The 20323-nt window shown below is 37.0% G+C and overlaps 1 protein-coding gene across 1 annotated transcript; it reads right to left on the reverse strand.

Annotated features, from left to right (window-relative positions):
• Nucleotides 1-4966: 4966 nt before the first annotated feature.
• On the reverse strand, nucleotides 4967-7836 carry LOC111434911 (terpene synthase 10-like). The gene is made up of 7 exons (XM_023072240.1): nucleotides 7602-7836; nucleotides 7228-7498; nucleotides 6631-7006; nucleotides 6174-6392; nucleotides 5772-5910; nucleotides 5452-5697; nucleotides 4967-5275 (listed from the first exon to the last, which is right to left on the reverse strand). The coding sequence occupies exons 1-7, from the start codon at nucleotides 7809-7811 to the stop codon at nucleotides 4967-4969; spliced, it is 1770 nt and encodes a 589-aa protein (XP_022928008.1). The 5' UTR covers nucleotides 7812-7836.
• Between the last annotated feature and the right edge of the window lie 12487 nt (nucleotides 7837-20323).

The following is a 20323-nucleotide window of genomic DNA, read 5'->3' on the forward strand; positions in this document are numbered from 1 at the left end:
ACCACCTCCCCTGTCTCATATTCAGCTCCTTCTAAGTAAAGAAATACTTCAAACTTTTATGGTCAGTGTAAATTAGAGTCTTCTCTCTATAAAGGTAGTGTCGCCATACCTTTAATTCGAAAACCACCGCTGCTAGTTCTAGATCATGTGTGGGGTAATTCTTTTCATAGTCCTTCAGCTATCTAGATGCATAAGCAATAACCTTCCCTTGTTGCATCAACACACATCCCAAACCCTTCTTAGAAGCATCACTGTAAATAATATAGTTTCCTGTACCGTTGGGCATTGTAAGCACTGGCGCGGTCACCAACTTATCCTTCAGCTCTTGGAAACTTGTTTCGCACTCCTCAGACCATACAAATGGTGCAGTCTTTCGGGTTAATTGCATAAGAGGTGCAGCTATCTTGGAAAAATTCTTTATGAAGCGTCGGTAATAACTTGCTAAGCCTAGAAAACTTCGTACCTGAATAACAATGTTAGGACGATTCCATTTAGTGACAGCTTCCACCTTGGCAGGATCTACTGACACACCCTTCTCAGATATCACGTGCCCTAGGAAAGCGACTTCTCGTAACCAGAATTCACACTTCGAGAACTTGACATATAGTTTGTTTTCTCCTAGTATTGTCAGAGCCCTTCTTAGATGTAACTGATGTTCGTGATCCGTCTTTGAGTATACCAAGATATCGTCTATGAACACTATGACAAAAGTATCCAAACATTCCTTGAACACGCGATTCATCAGTTCCATAAACACTGCAGGGGCATTAGTAAGTCCAAATGACATAACCACAAACTCATAATGACCATACCTCGTCCTGAAAGCTGTCTTTGGTATGTCCTCATTTTTAGTCTTGATCTGATGGTAACCAGATCGAAGATGGATCTTCGAAAACACTGTTGCCTCCCTTAGCTGATCAAATAAGTCCTCGATACGTAGAAGGGGATACTTGTTCTTCACCGTTCTCTTATTTAGCTCTCTGTAATCAATACACAAGCGCATTGATCAATCTTTTTTCTTGAAAAATAGCACTAGCGCACCGCAAGGAGAAACGCTAGGTCTAGTAAATCCATTATCCAACAACTCTTGTAGTTGCGTCTTAAGTTCTTTCAGCTCAGCTGGTGCCATATGATACGGGGCTTTAGATATTGGACCGGTACCTGGTTCCAGCTCTATTGCAAAATCCACCTCTCGTGTTGAAGGAATTCTCGGCAAGTCCTCTGGAAATACGTCTGGAAACTCATTCACCACTGGCAAGGTGTCTGGGAAACCTCCTCTTTCCTAGTATCCACAACGCTGGCTAGTATAGCACATGCTTCGTGCTATACCAACTTCTTTGCTTTCATCACTGATATAACCTTTGGAACAGTACTCAGACTCGTGCCCTTAAATTTGAATCTAGTCTTGGACGGTGGTGTAAACACCACTTTTTTCTTGTGACAATCTATGCTAGCATGATTTTTCGCTAACTAATCTATTCCCAAAATTACATCATACACATACATATCAAGTACCATCAAGTCTACTTCTCTTTTAACTTCTTCTTTTACTCTATAAACAGCAATCATATTCACCCGTGCCAGGTTGCCTACAGAAAATCCATGCAATAAAGGCTCTAATACAAACTTTGCTTGACTAACAAAAACAGTAGAAATAAAGGAATGCGTAGATCCTGAGTCAAACAATGTCAAAGCAAGGTGCCCAAGAACAGGTAGTGTACCTGTCACCGCTGCATCAGGGTTTCCAGTATCCTTGCTGGTAGAGGCATAAGCTCTTGTTGGCGGACGGTTCTGAGGGGGGTTGTCCGCTATGCGTAATGGTTTCTATTGATTTCTAACATCAGTAGTACGACTTCCAGGACAGTCCTTAGCCAAATGCCCTTCTTTTCCACATCAAAAATAAGCTCCAGATCGAGCCAAACACTGGCCCCAATGATTCTTACCGCAATCCTTACACTTGGGCCTACTCTCTGACCTGTTCTCACTGCCCTGATGCTCACGCCTATAATCCCGGTGCTGTCTATTGAATCGTCTCTGTGTTTGTAGAAACGACAATTCATTTCGGTTAGCCTGGTCGCGGCGTCGCTTCTGTCCCACTGGTGATGAAGGGGGTTCACGCGAACTATCAAGTCCTTCCATAGCCTTAGCTACTCTCAGGGCGGCAGCGTAAGTGGTAGGTGCAATCGCCTCAACAATGTTACGAATCTTCATATCTAACCCAGTACAAATCGTCGGGCTGTCTTGTAGTCTGTGTTCACTAATTCTGGGGCAAAACACTTCAGCTTAGAAAATTCCTTGGCATAGGTAGTAACAGTACGCCCCCTCTGACTCAATTGGGTAAACTCCTACTACTTTCGCAGCTGGACATCCTCTGGGTAATATTCTTCAAAGAAGGCATCCTTGAACAACACCCACGAGACTGCACCACCCTCAGGACTAATAAGGTCACGGGTGGCCTGCCACCACAATTCCGCATCATCACGCAGTATAAACGTAGCACACTCCACCCTATGGGCCTTAGGGCAGTTGGTCAACAAAAATACTGACTCAATGGACCTCAACCACATTTGTGCCACCGTTGGATCTTCAGATGTCCCCTTAAAAGTTCGAGGGTCACCCCTCTTGAAATCCCGCAGGTAGCTAGCCTCCATAGTTGATGTAGAAGCATTTGCTTGTTGGTTGGTAGTCCGATTTTGAATCACAGTTTGTAATGCATCTACTAGGGCAGCTGTAGGATCTGGTGCGGCTTGAGGTGCCGCTGGTGGCGGAACAGGCTGTTCTACAGAATCCTCTCGTCTCCCATTACGTCCCCTTCCTCTTCCTCTACCCCTTAGTGGGAGTCGTCCCCTAAGACCTCCTCATTGAGTTCTAGGTGACATCTAAACAGTGCTCGTAACTACTAAGTCACATACTTATCTAATAGATTCTATAAACATTCGTAATCATACAAATCACTCATACATTCAACTATAGCATCATCATAACCAGTCGACAGTACATGACATATCATAAATCATGCTAACATATAACACATGCATATCATTTCATTCACCATAAAATACACATTCACTACTACATACATCATTTAACTAGGAAGCTTTACTTCTTAAAAAAAAAAAAAAGGCGTACCTGACCGTGATAGTGCGTTTGCTGGAGGACCATGGAAGTACGTTAAGCTTACATTGTAAGCCAGTCTACAAGACCTATAACCTAGAGCTCTGATACCAACTGAAATGCCTCTAATTTTCTAAACCTAATTAGTGACTTCACCCATGCATGCATAATTCATTAGGCCGAATCCCATCATAAATAACCCTGGAAAACACAAAAAAGTCTTTCATAAAGATTCATAAATCCAAAACAAACCTATCTCCAAAAATAAACCTTCAATAACTGAATTCAAAATAAATCTAAATAAAAGAATACTCGATGCTATAACTTAAAACAGTCCAATAAACATAAACTCCTAAAAATATCCCATCCCCAACTTCCATGGTGTCCTCAGCTCCATCGTCAATCGTACATTGGCGCCTTGCCTTTACCTGAAAAATGTAGGTAGCACGTGGCTTGAGTATTTTATGAAATACTCAGTAAGTCACCCCACTGTTGGGGTTAGAAATGCAAACACATGCAACATATGAGCGGGACCTAACTTTTCATAAACTTTACATAGCCTTGGGCGCTTTTCTATTCTGGGTAGGGTTGGGTGTGTGGTACTTCTTCACACACGGCCCATGTACGCGTACATGGACCCACTAGGCGGGTTCGTATACATCCCCCTCGGGCCTGACTTGGTCGGGCACAACGTGTTACATGTCGCCGGACACCATAGAACAGAAAAGGGCCCGCATGATATCATGGCGAACGTAAATATCGTAATTCATTCTTTCGTATCATAAAGGGGAAGAAATCCGATGCCGTGACATATATATACGCATGAGGTTCCTTCACATATCTAACATGACATTACAACTGTCTTGCCAATTTTTATCTAACATGAGGTTCTTTTCTATTGATGTCGTTTCCTTTTTTTCCTCATCTACTTTTATCTATGTGTGTTCTTTTTCTTTTAATTAGGTTTACAACTGTGTCTTGCCAATTTTTATCTATTCTTAATTACAAAAAAAGTCAAAGATATTAATAAATTCCATATCTCCCATTTTTTCCTTCTCTATATTTACTCTGTTTCTTCTTTTAATTCGCTCCCCAAATCTTCCCTTTTTTCCCTCTGTTACTTATTGCTCACATGTATTCTCAATTTTTTTAATTAGGTTTACAGTTCTTTTGCCATTAGATTCTAATTTTTCTTTTCTAAAAATATTATGAAGCAAATTTTTTTTATTTTGATTTTCAAAATATTTAAAATCTAAATAATTGCGAGAGATAAAAGAGCGGGAGATCTAACCTACCAATAACTTTCTATCTATTTGCAAAGGAGGAAAGAAAAAGAGATCTACTATGATTTTTTTTTTTTTTTTTATCTCTTTCCTCCTTCCTTTTCTGTTAAATCTATTTGGAGTCGAGGTCATTTTCCAATTTTTCTCTTCCCAACTTTTTTTTTTAGCTGATCATTCTACCGGAGGTGTTGAAGAGAGATATGGGAAAGGTGTTGAGGAGAGATATGGAAAAGGTGGGGGAGAGAGGGATCATTTATTTTTTAATTTTTAATTATTATTTTTTTATTTATTTTTAAAAAATTTCAATGGTTAAAAAAAAAAAAAAAAAAATCTTAAATACTTTTTCCTCAAATGTTGATCTTTTTCTATGAAGAATTGAATTCATTAAATTATATGGCAAACCATAATTGCCAATAGAGGTAAATTTTAAATTGATGAGTTAATAAAAGAAGTCCAAAAAGAAGTACGATGAGAATGTCTTATACATAATTTTACATTGGGTAAATTTTAATGAAACTGTCTCATCTCTAATATATAAATATTGGGTAATTGTGGCTTTATTTAATCCACTATTTACTATATGGGTGAATGGAAATGGGTCGAACAATTAGAGACATAACATTAGCATTTGTTTCCTTGTTGCCTATGCCATGTCCGTCTCCAAATTGAAACATGCATTGAGCTGTTCTAGCAAGATTTTGAGCTATCTTGATCAACACTTGAAGAAAAATAGAATTTTCGACCTCAACCATATTTAACTTCTTCCATGTCTCGTCGATCAAATGTTTTATATGTTCACGAGCATTATTCTCTGATGCTCCTGTGTCATTCATGTAACATTGTATTGATTTTGGAACATCACCTCTTTCTAATTCATCCTAAATGAAATATAAAACATAAAATCACGTTAGTTAATAGAAGTATTAAAATGTTAAATTAAATTATTTATATTTGAATTTCATTACTCAAAAGGTATGCTATATACTTGGCTTTTAGTTATATCAATAAAAAAAAATTGCTTCTAAAGAAGATAATAAGAATTATTATCACATACCGTTGATGTTGCTAAATCGTCAGCAAGTCGAACAATTGTAGAAGAACAACGAATTATATCAATATGTTCTTCTAAGCTTTCCATGTCTTTGAGCATTGGAGATGTTACAAAAACATATGCATGAACTAATACGACTGGTCCTCCTACTGAAATCCATGCATTGTCTAGATATTCTTCTAATGTTGGTTTATAACCGCTGTGAAAACACTTGGCCTCTAGCAAATAAGATTTGCACAAATCTATCCACTATCGAATTAAATTTGAAGTAAATTACGTAATAATTTAAAAGATAAAAAAGTTTATCATAATCAAATTCTTACCGTCTTCTTAAAGTACTGGATCACATTAATTTCTTTGTCTCTTAGAACATCAAAAGTCATCTCATTTATAGAATTGTGGAGACCGAGAAAACATATTTTCATATAGTCAGGAAGCTTGTCCATTGCATCAACATTCCACCTAAAATCATAATTGAGAAGAGAGTTAAATATTTATATACTTTCAAATTAAAATCCGTACAAATTATAACATTTGCAGCAATTGCAACAATTTTGAGGTTCATAGGCATTATATATTTTAATAATATTTATTTCATTATTTATGGATTAATGTTTATGAACTAAATCGTTGAAAGTTTAGAGAACAAAATTTTTTTTCTAATGTTTTCTTTAGGGCTCGAGTTCAACTTAAAACTAGTATAAAAAAGTTTATTGATTGCTAACCTCTCTACAGCTTTGGTAAACAGCTCGAGTTCATCTAATGTGCCATAGACATCATAAACGTCATCTATTGTTGTTATTAATGCAATAATTTTGGTTGACATTCTTCTAAAATATGAGAGTTCAGGTTCAAATCCAAAACCCACGGTCCAAAAGAAATTTTCCATCAATCTATCTCTTGCAAAGCTCAACTTTTCGCTAAATCCAGTGTTCCTCCACCACCTAATTACCATGTACAAGAATGTAGGTTAAGTTAGTAGAAGTATTAATGTAATTTACAACCATCTATCTATATAAAATATCTTTTTTCTTATTAAAAATAAAATAGTATCCTATTTTTTTTTAAGAAAAAGAAAACTTTTAAGTAAATTAGTGACTTAGAAACAAAGCTTTCCAAAGAAAAAAAAAACGGACCACAAACAATTATTTTTAATTCTCAAAATGTTTATAATAGTCATACCTTGATGCATATTTCAAATCTTCTTGGTGGACAGATTGAACTCGATTGAAATCTAATTTAGCAATTTCGAGAAGAATAGAGTTCATATTCACTTTTCTTTCGTAGATATCAATGAACCATCTTGCCTCTAATCTTGATATTCGCCAATGTAACGGAAGCTCCAACGCATGTCTAATAATGGATGCTTCATATTCATCTTGGCATGATCTCATGTACTTTTCCAAATAGTTGATCGTAAAATATTTTGCTGCCTCTAAAATGTTCTCACCTTCTATACATAAGAATGAAGCTTCATACAATGATAACATTCCATTTAAATCCTGATAGAGCCCTGTGTTAAAGTTTTTCGTCTCATCCATGAAGTTATTGAAAACCTCTGTCATTAAAATTAAAAATGGTTGAATTAATAAATATAGATGGTCTAATGTTAACATTTCACATGTTGTTTGATTATTATACATTAAAAAAAAGTTGAGATTGGTAAATTTTGTTCCATCCGAGCAAAACTTACCAAGTATAATCACATATGCGTCACAAGTATAATCCATCCGAAAACTTACTTCGTTTTCGAGAGAAGCTATTTAAGATAGTGAATACCTTGCGAAACGTTGAATCCATGTTGTCTTAAAAGTCTAAATTCAAGTGATGTTGCATATAGATTATTCTTTTTCCAATCATCACTTTCATAGCTCTTCTCGTATGTTCTTTTCAACAAATCCTTGATCTCATTCTCAAAAAGATATGAGATTCCAAGTCGTTGTAAAGTATCAATCAGCTCGAGATTCTTTAGAGGATCGTCTATTATTTGGTTTATCATCACATCTACCTCTTCCTTTAGCTCATTGAAGCGTTCTACATATATTTCTCCCTGAACACAGCATACACATCCACAAGTAATTGATAACTCTTTTTAACAGTAAATGGAAACAAACAAAGTAAACAACAAATTTAAACATTTATATCATTCATACCTTAAATTCACTATTTAATGATTGAATGTACTCATGTTTCCAAACAGGAGGTTTGTAATTTCCAGACCTTCGTACAATGATTTGATTTGATACTCTTGCAACGCTGTTTGCTTTAACGGCAGGACAGAGAAATGAAGAATTTTGATCAAAATGGACTCGTTTGAGGGAAGGATTCATCATAAAAGGAGTGAGAAACTTGTAAAGAGCCATTGAGAGAGTAGAAGGAAGAATTTGTTGGTTTAATGACTAATTGGTAAGAGAGGTAACTAATATATATAGATAATCCAAACGAGGTTTTATTCTACTATATATTGTTTTTAGTATAACAATTGTCAAATGGGACATTGAACCTTACTTTTATCATTAAGATATTTCCAGTTACTTTATCTAATTAAATTGCTATTACAATTACATAAATTATTTGTTTTCTCCTTTTAATTTATTGTCAAAAGAGTTGAATTTAATTTTCATAAATGTTAATTAGTACGTACGGGGGCTGAATTTGTTGTTGGAATAGTCATTCTGCGTTTATTTGAGGAGTGTTTCAAAATTTTAAATTTTGCCAATTTTGTAAAATGTTTGAAAAATTGGCTGCCGACCAAATACATCACATTTCAAGCCAACCCATTTCTTGTCCACCATACCTAGGTTATCCTCTCCTCCTGCAAAAATGTGCTTCTAGAAGAGTGAGTGTTATTTTATCGAGTTAAATCATTTCAAAACGATGTCATGGACTTATATGTTTATAACAAAGTCGTTAAAACAATTATGAAGGAAAAACAAGCCATGTTAAACTTAGATAATAAAGAGATATTGAAACAACACCCTGGTCTAACTTGAGGGCTACTAATAACATGAACGCTTCAACCCTAACTTTAGTCCCATGATCATCATTGCAACATAATTGTCATCCATCTAGAGGTGTCTTGCTTTTACCTAGAAAAAGTAAGAGTAGCACGTGGCTTAAGTATTTTAAGAAATACTTGGTAAGTGACCCTACTATTGGGGTAAGGAAATACAATTACATGCATTCGTGTTTGGGACCTATCATGAAATATCATTTCAGCACTCGATCTTTTTAGAAGACTTGTGGATAATCATGTTTAGAAGCTGTAGGAACAAGTTTGAAGAGAAATAATTTACAATTGATCTCGAATTTGGAAGAAATATGAGAGTAGGAGAACCAAACACTAAATGCTTATTACTTGCCATATGAGCTCGACTCAACTCAATTCTTAATCCATATGAATGCTCCAACTTCAGACTTCATAGGGGAAACTTAAACCAACGTTGAAACCTCTAGAATCGTCGTGATTTTAAAAAGAGTTTTTTGGATTATGCGTCGGAAATATCATCTCCGATCAGTGGCTACTAACTTCCATTTTGAATTCTAGTCGTTGGATGTGGTGAGCTGTATGTTCTCTATAACATACTTAAATTTGGTGAATACGTTGTTGAATACGTGCGTAGGTGTTTAACTTGTCAACAAGTTAAGGCACCTAGACAGAAACCTCCTGGATTAATTTAGACCACTCATTTTATACCAGGGAAGTCTACGTATTCATGTAGCTCCATGGGTTGGTTTCTCCACCACACCTTGACAAAAGCAATGTTCCTGGTGTGTAGAGTCCTTACCTTACGAGCCAAAATTTCCAACGGTTTTTCCTCATAGCTTAAGTCCATCTTCCAGAGGCTCATACTCTATCACATGCGTGGGATTGGCCATATACTTACGAAGTACTGATACATGAAACATGTTGTGTACCATCGAGAGCGATGGTGGTAGGGCTAACCTATATGCGACGGGTCCAATCCGCTCCAAAATCTCAAAAGGTCCTATAAAGTGTGAGCTCAATTTACGCTTGTGTCCAAACCTTAGAACACTTTTTATTGGTGCCACTTTCAGGAATACCTTGTCGCCCACTTCAAACTCTAGATTCCTTCGTCTTAAGTCCGCATAGCTTTTCTGTCTACTCTGAGCAGTACGCATCCTTTCCCTGATCTTTTGTACTGCCTGGTTCGTGACTTGTACTAATTCGGGACCCACCAACTCATGTTCCCCTACCTCATCCCAGCATAATAGTGTCCTACACCGTGTTTCATATAATGCTTCGTATGGTGTCATGCCAATTGTCGTCTGATAACTATTATTGTAGGTAAATTCCATGAGATGCAACTTGTGATTGTCGTCTCAAAATCTGCTTGTACCCTGGGTTCACTTATGATTAATGCTGATGAATGAGCGGTCTTCCTACTTAGGGCATCTGCAACCACATTGGCCCTCTCGGGGTGATATTGAATGTCAATGTCATAATCTTTTACCAGCTCTAACCACCTCCCCTGTCTCATATTCAGCTCCTTCTAAGTAAAGAAATACTTCAAACTTTTATGGTCAGTGTAAATTAGAGTCTTCTCTCTATAAAGGTAGTGTCGCCATACCTTTAATTCGAAAACCACCGCTGCTAGTTCTAGATCATGTGTGGGGTAATTCTTTTCATAGTCCTTCAGCTATCTAGATGCATAAGCAATAATCTTCCCTTGTTGCATCAACACACATCCCAAACCCTTCTTAGAAGCATCACTGTAAATAATATAGTTTCCTGTACCGTTGGGCATTGTAAGCACTGGCGTGGTCACCAGCTTATCCTTCAGCTCTTGGAAACTTGTTTTGCACTCCTCAGACCATACAAATGGTGCAGTCTTTCGGGTTAATTGCATAAGAGGTGCAGCTATCTTGGAAAAATCCTTTATGAAGCGTCGGTAATAACTTGCTAAGCCTAGAAAACTTCGTACCTGAATAACAATGATAGGACGATTCCATTTAGTGACAGCTTCCACCTTGGCAGGATCTACTGACACACCCTTCTCAGATATCACGTGCCCTAGGAAAGCGACTTCTCGTAACCAGAATTCACACTTCGAGAACTTGACATATAGTTTGTTTTCTCTTAGTATTGTCAGAGCCCTTCTTAGATGTAACTGATGTTCGTGATCCGTCTTTGAGTATACCAAGATATCGTCTATGAACACTATGACAAAAGTATCCAAACATTCCTTGAACACGCGATTCATCAGTTCCATAAACACTGCAGGGGCATTAGTAAGTCCAAATGACATAACCACAAACTCATAATGACCATACCTCGTCCTGAAAGCTGTCTTTGGTATGTCCTCATTTTTAGTCTTGATCTGATGGTAACCAGATCGAAGATGGATCTTCGAAAACACTGTTGCCTCCCTTAGCTGATCAAATAAGTCCTCGATACGTAGAAGGGGATACTTGTTCTTCACCGTTCTCTTATTTAGCTCTCTGTAATCAATACACAAGCGCATTGATCAATCTTTTTTCTTGAAAAATAGCACTAGCGCACCGCAAGGAGAAACGCTAGGTCTAATAAATCCATTATCCAACAACTCTTGTAGTTGCGTCTTAAGTTCTTTCAGCTCAGCTGGTGCCATATGATACAGGGCTTTAGATATTGGACTGGTACCTGGTTCCAGCTCTATTGCAAAATCCACCTCTCGTGTTGAAGGAATTCTCGGCAAGTCCTCTAGGAATACGTCTGGAAACTCATTCACCACTGGCAAGGTGTCTGGGAAACCTCCTCTTTCCTAGTATCCACAATGCTGGCTAGTATAGCACATGCTTCGTGCTATACCAACTTCTTTGCTTTCATCACTGATATAACCTTTGGAACAGTACTCAGACTCGTGCGCTTAAATTTGAATCTAGTCTTGGACGGTGGTGTGAACACCACTTCTTTCTTGTGACAATCTATGCTAGCATGATTTTTCGCTAACTAATCTATTCCCAAAATTACATTATACACATACATATCAAGTACCATCAAATCTACTTCTCTTTTAACTCCTTCTTTTACTCAATAAACAGCAATCATATTCACCCGTGCCAGGTTGCCTACAGAAAATCCATGCAATAAAGGCTCTAATACAAACTTTGCTTGACTAACAAAAACAGTAGAAATAAAGGAATGCGTAGATCCTAAGTCAAACAATGTCAAAGCAAGGTGCTCAAGAACAGGTAGTGTACCTGTCACTGCTGCATCAGGGTTTCCAGTATCCTTGCTGGTAGAGGCATAAGCTCTTGTTGGCAGACGGTTCTGAGGGGGGTTGTCCGCTATGCGTAATGGTTTCTATTGATTTCTAACATCAGTAGTACGACTTCCAGGACAGTCCTTAGCCAAATGCCCTTCTTTTCCACATCAAAAATAAGCTCCAGATCGAGCCAAACACTGGCCCCAATGATTCTTACCGCAATCCTTACACTTGGGCCTACTCTCTGACCTGTTCTCACTGCCCTGGTGCTCACGCCTATAATCCCGGTGCTGTCTATTGAATCGTCTCTGTGTTTGTAGAAACGACAATTCATTTCGGTTCGTCTGGTCGCGGCGTCGCTTCTGTCCCACTGGTGATGAAGGGGGTTCACGCGAACTATTAAGTCCTTCCATAGCCTTAGCTACTCTTAGGGCGACAGCGTAAGTGGTAGGTGCAATCGCCTCAACAATGTTACGAATCTTCGTATCTAACCCAGTACAAATCATCGGGCTGTCTTGTAGTCTATGTTCACTAATTCTGGGGCAAAACACTTCAGCTTAGAAAATTCCTTGGCATAGGTAGTAACAGTACGCCCCCTCTGACTCAATTGGGTAAACTCCTACTACTTTCGCAGCTAGACATCCTCCGGGTAATATTCTTCAAAGAAGGCATCCTTGAACAACACCCACGAGACTGCACCACCCTCAGGACTAATAAGGTCATGGGTGGCCTGCCACCACAATTCCGCATCATCACGCAGTATAAACGTAGCACACTCCACCCTATGGGCCTTAGGGCAGTTGGTCAACACAAATACTGACTCAATGGACCTCAACCACATTTATGCCACCGTTGGATCTTCAGATGTCCCCTTAAAAGTTCGAGGGTCACCCCTCTTGAAATCCCGCAGGTGGCTAGCTTCCATAGTTGATGTAGAAGCATTTGCTTGCTGGTTGGTAGTCCGATTTTGAATCACAGTTTGTAATGCATCTACTAGGGCAGCTGTAGGATCTGGTGCGGCTTGAGGTGCCGCTGGTGGCGAAACAGGCTGTTCTACAGAATCCTCTCGTCTCCCATTACGTCCCCTTCCTCTTCCTCTACTCCTTAGTGGGAGTCGTCCCCTAAGACCTCCTCATTGAGTTCTAGGTGGCATCTAAATAGTGCACGTAACTACTAAGTCACATACTTATCTAATAGATTCTATAAACATTCGTAATCATACAAATCACTCATACATTCAACTATAGCATCATCATAACAAGTCGGTAGTACATGACATATCATAAATCATGCTAACATATAACACATGCATATCATATCATTCACCATAAAATACACATTCACTACTACATACATCATTTAACTAGGAAGCTTTACTTCTTAAAAAAAAAAAAGGCGTACCTGACCGTGACAGTGCGTTTGCTGGAGGACCATGGAAGTACTTTAAGCTTACATTGTAAGCCAGTCTACAAGACCTATAACTTAGAGCTCTGATACCAACTGAAATGCCTCTAATTTTCTAAACCTAATTAGTGACTTCACCCATACATGCATAATTTCATTACGCCGAATTTCATCATAAATAACCTTGGAAAACACAACAAAGTCTTTCATAAAGATTCATAAATCCAAAACAAACCTATCTCCAAAAATAAACCTTCAATAACTGAATTCAAAATAAATCTAAATAAAACAATACTTGATGCTATAACTTAAAACAGTCCAATAAACATAAACTCCTAAAAATATCCCATCCCCAACTTCCATGGTGTCCTCAGCTCCATCGTCAATCGTACATTGGCGCCTTGCCTTTACCTGAAAAATGTAGGTAGCACGTGGCTTGAGTATTTTATGAAATACTCAGTAAGTCACCCCACTGTTGGGGTTAGAAATGCAAACACATGCAACATATGAGCGGGACCTAACTTTTCATAAACTTTACATAGCCTTGGGCGCTTTTCTATTCTGGGTAGGATTGGGTGTGTGGTACTTCTTCACACACGGCCCATGTACGCGTACATGGACCCACTAGGCGGGTTCGTATACATCCCCCTCGGGCCTGACTTGGTCGGGCACAACGTGTTACATGTCGCCGGACACCACATAACAGAAAAGGGCCCGCATGATATCATGGCGAACGTAAATATCGTAATTCATTCTTTCATATCATAAAAGGGAAGAATCCCGATGCCGTGACATATATATATGCATGAGGTTCCTTCACATATCTAACATGACATTACATAAGCAGCGCTAACATCGCATATACATTCCTTACATTATATGGCATCTCACATGACTTACATTACATGGCATATTACATAACATGAAAGTACATTCCAGTTGCATAAACATCTCATGAAATGACTCGATAATACTACGTGTATCCATGGCATCGATCATTATTTTCATTGTGTATATTGCTAACATATCATTCATAACTTCACATAACATAAACAGTCAACAGTCAACATAATCCATTACGTTTTATAGCACAAACAGTCAGGGGCCACAGACACGCACCATCAAACAACACGTAGTAAACTAACTTCAACCGTAAGGTCACTTATCTTGATGGTCTTGGTTGGAGTCACTCACAACAAGCTAATCCCAACAGTTAAATACGTCCTATAATAACCACATAAAAACTTAGGAACCTTTCATAACATACCCTAGCTAAATCTCATGTTATTTATCAAAATAAACTCCCGACCCAATCTTTCTTTAATGGTTAGGAACTATACTGACCTCAGATGGTAAAACTAAGGGTATAAACGGCTTCGGAAGGGCTGAAAACCTTGGAATCCATATATTATAGTGATACCGAACCACCAAGCAGAGCTGCCGAGCCGACCAACTAAGCCACCAAGTCGAGCCGCGGGTTTTGACTGAGCCGAGCCACCGTACACGTCAAGCCGAGCTGAGAGCACGCGTGCGGAGCGGAGACCAAGGCTGCAGCGCGCGTCCATGTTGGGCCGAAATGCACAGGGCCCGTGTTCGTTCCGTGGGATGATTCAGAGGCTGAAACCCAACCCGACTCTGTGTCTTCTTCGCCCGAACCCTCACGAAAACCCTAATCTGATGTGCCTCCACCGTCGATGACGCAATCCCTTCCTTTTCCGATGACGGTACGTGGCATCCTTCTCCTTTATTCTGACGGTTTGCCTTCTTCAACGCAGCGATTCCGACGTCGACGCTAACTTCCACCCGACTCTTCCTCCAAACAGCAACACAATTGGTTTCGAGAACTCGCGGAACAAGAAAACTACACAACGAACCAACCCACACATTTTCTCGGCTAACACTCTCGATTTTTCCCGTACTCTCAGACACCCTCGAAAACACAAACAAGTTTGGAGAGCAAAAGTCGTTTTCAAGGAAGGAAAAGAGTTGAATATAGGAATATAAAAGGTCTTTATGACTTTTCCATTAATTAAGGTAGTAACTTCCTTGTCAGAATTGTGCACCTGCTCCGACGAGAATAAATGCATAGCATAATATTTTTTTAAGCAAAATAAAATCTCAACATAAAATCTAAAAGAAATAAAAAAATCGAATCCTTACAGTTTCGATCTGAGATTTCAATAGGTTACAACAAATATGAGTCATTAATGCACTTCGATCTAAGATTTCAGTAGGTTACAGCAACGCAAATGCTTTAGGAGTGTTCAGGGTTGAAGTACGAGTGTTTGGTGTACTAGTGGCGGCCGAAATTGAGCATAGAGAGTCGCTGGAGTTCAGATATGAGAAGAGAGGGATATCGGGTTGTAGTTTTAGAAAGTCAGGTTGAGAAGATGAGTCCACGGGCTAATATTCAGGTTGAGTGGCTCCATGCCGGTGTAGGATCTAGCAGCCCAGGAATGCGTCATCGCACACGACCCACGACCCAAAGAAATTACGTGTGCTTCAACCCGCGTGACCCCCAAACTCGGATTCCATTCATCTGCTCGAAACCTACATGCTAACCCAAGTTTATCAGCTCCACTTTTGCGCATGTGTAGAGCTTGTGAAAGTTGATCTCCAGCCACAACTCAATTTTCGGCTCGATCCTGTACTCTCGGCTTGCACTTTGGCCTGGTGGCTCAACCATTGGATACAGTATACATTTTTATACCGTTTTCTACATTTTCGACCCTTCGAAAGCTATTGACCTTATTGAAAGCACATGAGGTTAGTAAGACTCGTACTTACTTAAAATAAATATTTTTGAGCTAAAAATTGGGAGTGATATATTATATTTAGCTAAACTAAGTTTAATAATATGTCATAAGAGTATGATATGGGTATGTATAGGTTAAATCGAGCTTTGAAGGATAGTCTTGGAGCATTTATAAACAAGTAAGTAGCTTTATTGTTGGTTGCCCCTACATGCATCACAATGTTATGCGCTTGTATATGTTATGTGATGACCTACAATGTCATGTTATGTATGTATGCGATGTACTATTATACCATGATATGGATGATGTGAAATATTTTGTATGCTATGTTATGTCATGTCAAGTGAAGTCATATATAGATCCTACTATACTATGATGATGCAAGATGAAAGCCACGGTGAGCACTATGAATACATGTCTCATATATGTACTATGACATGACGAAAGGAAGAACGAAGTGATTCTTATTGTTGAAATTATCCAAAGATATTTCAATTCACACCACATTGAAGAATAATGAAGTTTCATGTTATAAATTTTGGGTGGATTACAATTTAGAGTTATTGTATTTCATTAATGTATTTTAAGAGTTTTTATTTACTTTAGGTTACAATTACATAATGGTTAATTATGGCCATTACGTATGAATGTTACAACTCTTGGAATGTCTTTAATAGTTTCATTTCGAGGCTATATGAAGCCTTGTATGTTGTATTTGTAAGGGACTTGGAAAAATATAGTAAAAGAAGCATTTGTGCTTTTCTTTAGCCAATGACTAAGTTTCTTTGCAATTCTATGTAGTTTAGATTGCATGTAGAATCATTCAAGCTCGACATGATCAATCTTGCTTGTGGAGTGATTCGAATCTCAAATAATGTTCTTGCCTTGAGATATTCGATCAACAAAGTAATCCGAATCTTACTCCCCTTATAGTGATTTTTACATATCATCATGGATTTACGTGCTCGTGTGTGAGCCTTATGTAGGGAAGTATCACATATCTAACCCTGTTCGAGCTGAAAAGAGCTCAAGGTCATGCTATGTTACTAAAAAGATAGGTCACATCATATATATATATCTATATATATATATATATGTATGTGTGTGTTTGAATTACTTGACCCCAATAGTGAGGTTACTTAGTATTTCTTGAAATTCTCAAGCCACATGCTACCATTATTTTGTAGGTAAAGGTAAAGCACCCTTACACGGATGACGATGAATGTTGGAATGACTATGGAAGTTAAGATAGAACAGTAGTATGCATTATTTTGAATTTAAAATTATGTCAAGGCTTTGTTTTTTACGATGTTGTTATTTATTTATTTTTTATTTTTTAAATTAAATGTATAAGTCAATGACTTTGTTTGAAATGTTTCATTAAGTTTTCCGCATATATTATTAAAGACGTGCATGTAACAACGTCTCTAATCTAGAAAATTAGGGGTGTTACAAGCTACGTTTCGTACCTTGATGAACCAAGTTTTTGATAAATACATGTACCAGTTTGTTGTGGTGTCTTGATGATATCGTTGAATACAATACCAGGGGAGGAACAAAAAATACACTTATACCTAGTCTTTGAAATGTAGATTAAAAGAAAAAAATGTGCTTTAGCAAAAAACTTTATTAACTTTCTTTAATACGTCATCAATTGGGTTGCATGGAAATTGGTTCAATAAGTAGAGACATTACACTATCATTTATTTCTTGGCGACCTATGCCATGTCCATCTCCATAGTGATACATGCATTGACCCATTCTAGCACGATTTTTAGCTATCTAGATGAACACATGAGGAAGGATTCAATTCTTGACTTCAACCGTATTTAACTTTTTCCATGTCTCATCAATCAAATTCTTTATATGTTCACGAGCATTATTCTATGAAGCTCCTGTATCATTCATATAACTTTGTATTGATTTTGGAACATTGCCTCTCTCTAATTCAACCTGAATAAAATGTCGGTTAGTAAATAAATGTTCCAAAATGTTAAATTAAATAATCTACCTAGAATTTCATCAACTCCAAGATGCTTATCTATTTTTATACATAGGTTTTAGTTATTTTAGTAAAAAAAAAAGTTTGATTTTAATGATGATAACAAGATTTATTGTCCACATACGGTTGATGTTCTACGATCATCAGGAAGTTGTAAAATTATGGAAGTTCCAAGCTCTCTATGTCTTGGAGCATTGGAGACGTCACAGAAACATATGCATGAACTAACATAACTGATCCCGATATTGAAATCCATGCATTGTCTAAATATTCTTCCAAGGCTGGTTTATAGCCGGTGTGATACCACTTAGCCTCCAACATATAAGATTTGCATAAATCTACTCACTGTAAAATAAATTTTCTACAAAATTAATTTTAAAAGTTAATTTTCTTTTATCATAATTAAATTCTTACTGTTTGGAATTGGATAACATTAATTCCTTTATTTCTTTGCCTCAAAAACCATCTAATTTATAGAATTATGAAGACCAAAAAAAACATATTTTCATGTAGTCTACTGCATCAACATTCGACCTAAAAGAGTTAAATATTTATATATTTTATAAATTATAACATACATGCAACGGAATTGAGGTTCAAAAAGCATTATATAATTGAATATTTTTTCTTTAATTGTCTTCGAAAATATTTGGGTGGAGGAGATTGTTAAATAACTTAAATTATTTGACGTTTAAATAATATTCTACAAAATTAGAATTAGCTAATATAAATTATTTCACCTAAAATGAGGTGAGTTAGAATTCTAACGCATGATTGTGAGATTTTTGCCTAGAAACAAATTTCAAAGAGAAGCCTTAAGCTAGTATCAAGGAGTCGTACTAGCTTTGGTCAAAGCGAATAAAGTAAGTGACCTTACTATTGGAGTTGGAAAAATTGAATGATGTATGATGACGCGTGCTCCATGGTCGCTGCATGCGCCATAATGTTTATGATATGTTTACGTGTTCTATGTAATGACATTTGATGCTAAGTTATGTATGCGTGTAATATCCATTATGTCATGATGTGAATGAAATGAAACATTATGTATGTCATGCTCTGTTTTGCCATGTAAAAGAATGTGATAGATTATGTGATAATAAGTTGAAAGTTGTGATGACTATCATGTATACCTAATGCATATATGTACTTTGCCATGGATGAAAGGAAAAAAGAAATAATTTTCATGTTATGCTATGATTTTAAAATATGGGACCTCACGCATTTATGTATGTCATGTGCATCTAGATACTTCTCAAGTATGTCATTATGTGATGCGAGTCTTTCCCTTTTTGTGGCGTCCGGCGACAAGTTAGCATGTTGTGCCCAACCAAGTCAAGCCTAGATGGTACGTATACTAGTTTGCCTAGTGCGTCCATATGCGCTTACGTGGATCGTGTGTGGGGAAGTATCACACATCTAACCCTGCCTGGTACTAGAGAGAGCTCAATTATATGTGACGGTTTTAAAGGATAGGTCCCATCATGTATGTTGTGTTTTCATTACGTAACTCCAACAATGAAGTTATTTACTGAGTATTTCTTAAAATACTCAACTCATGTGACACATTTTTTTTTTTCAGGTAAAGGTAAATGTCCGTACACTGATGACAGTAGATGTTGGAATGGCCATGCAATCTAAGATAAGACAATAGTATGCATTGTTTCAATTAGTAGTTTTATAGGTAGTTTTTCATTTTCGCACACAAACATTATGTTAAGGTTTTACTTTGACGATATTATTTCTATTTCTTGTTTTAAACTAAACATATAAGTCTATGTTTCGTTAGGCAAGAAAATTAGGGATATTAAATATAGATGATCCAAACTTCTCTAACATTATTTTTTTTATATAATAAAATGACCTAATTCTTGGCAAAAGTAGCCTTATATATATATATATATATATATATATATGATTGAACAAGATTTTGTTTTCCTATTTTATTCTTTTAATATATGATCCAAACTAAAATTTAATATTTATTTTAACTAATTAATTGCTATTTACCATTAGATAAAATTTGTGTTAGTGCATTATCTTGTTTCCAATATTATTTTATTATCAATTCACTCTTGAAAATAATTAAAAAAAATAGTAATCTATTCTTTTTAATTCATCATTTTTTCCAAATTAAGAAAAAAAAATTGAGTTTGTGATTGGTTGATTTTTACTCTCATTTTCTCCATCCCATCACTAATCCCCCAATAATTTCAACAATATTTGGCCGACCATGATTAAGACAAGACAATTATACTTCAAGCCAAACCCATTGTCTGTCCTCTTCGGCCTAATTTAGTCCAATTTTCCACACACAATTTTTAGTTATAGCACAATTGAAAATGTACGACCGTGACACTCGGCTCATTCAACATTTTTACTACATAGTTTGTCCATCGTAAAGAACCTTAATCACTGCTGCCTAGTGCCGATAGTTAAGGATGGTAAAATTGAGTTAGAGACAATAAAAAAATAAATTCTTTCTTACAATTTAATTTTTTTTT

The sequence above is a fragment of the Cucurbita moschata genome, unplaced genomic scaffold (genome assembly GCF_002738365.1).
Source record: "Cucurbita moschata cultivar Rifu unplaced genomic scaffold, Cmos_1.0 Cmo_Scf00047, whole genome shotgun sequence".
In the NCBI taxonomy this organism is placed as follows: Eukaryota; Viridiplantae; Streptophyta; class Magnoliopsida; order Cucurbitales; family Cucurbitaceae; genus Cucurbita; species Cucurbita moschata.

Excerpts from the sequence above, each read along its gene's own strand:
- LOC111434911 (XM_023072240.1), bottom strand. The coding sequence starts at position 7,811 with ATGGCTCTTTACAAGTTTCTCACTCCTTTTATGATGAATCCTTCCCTC. Across the intron at positions 5,911-6,173 it reads TTTACCAAAGCTGTAGAGAG|GTGGAATGTTGATGCAATGG; the intron begins GTTAGCAATCAA and ends TTATGATTTTAG. Across the intron at positions 5,698-5,771 it reads TCCAGTACTTTAAGAAGACG|TGGATAGATTTGTGCAAATC; the intron begins GTAAGAATTTGA and ends TTAATTCGATAG.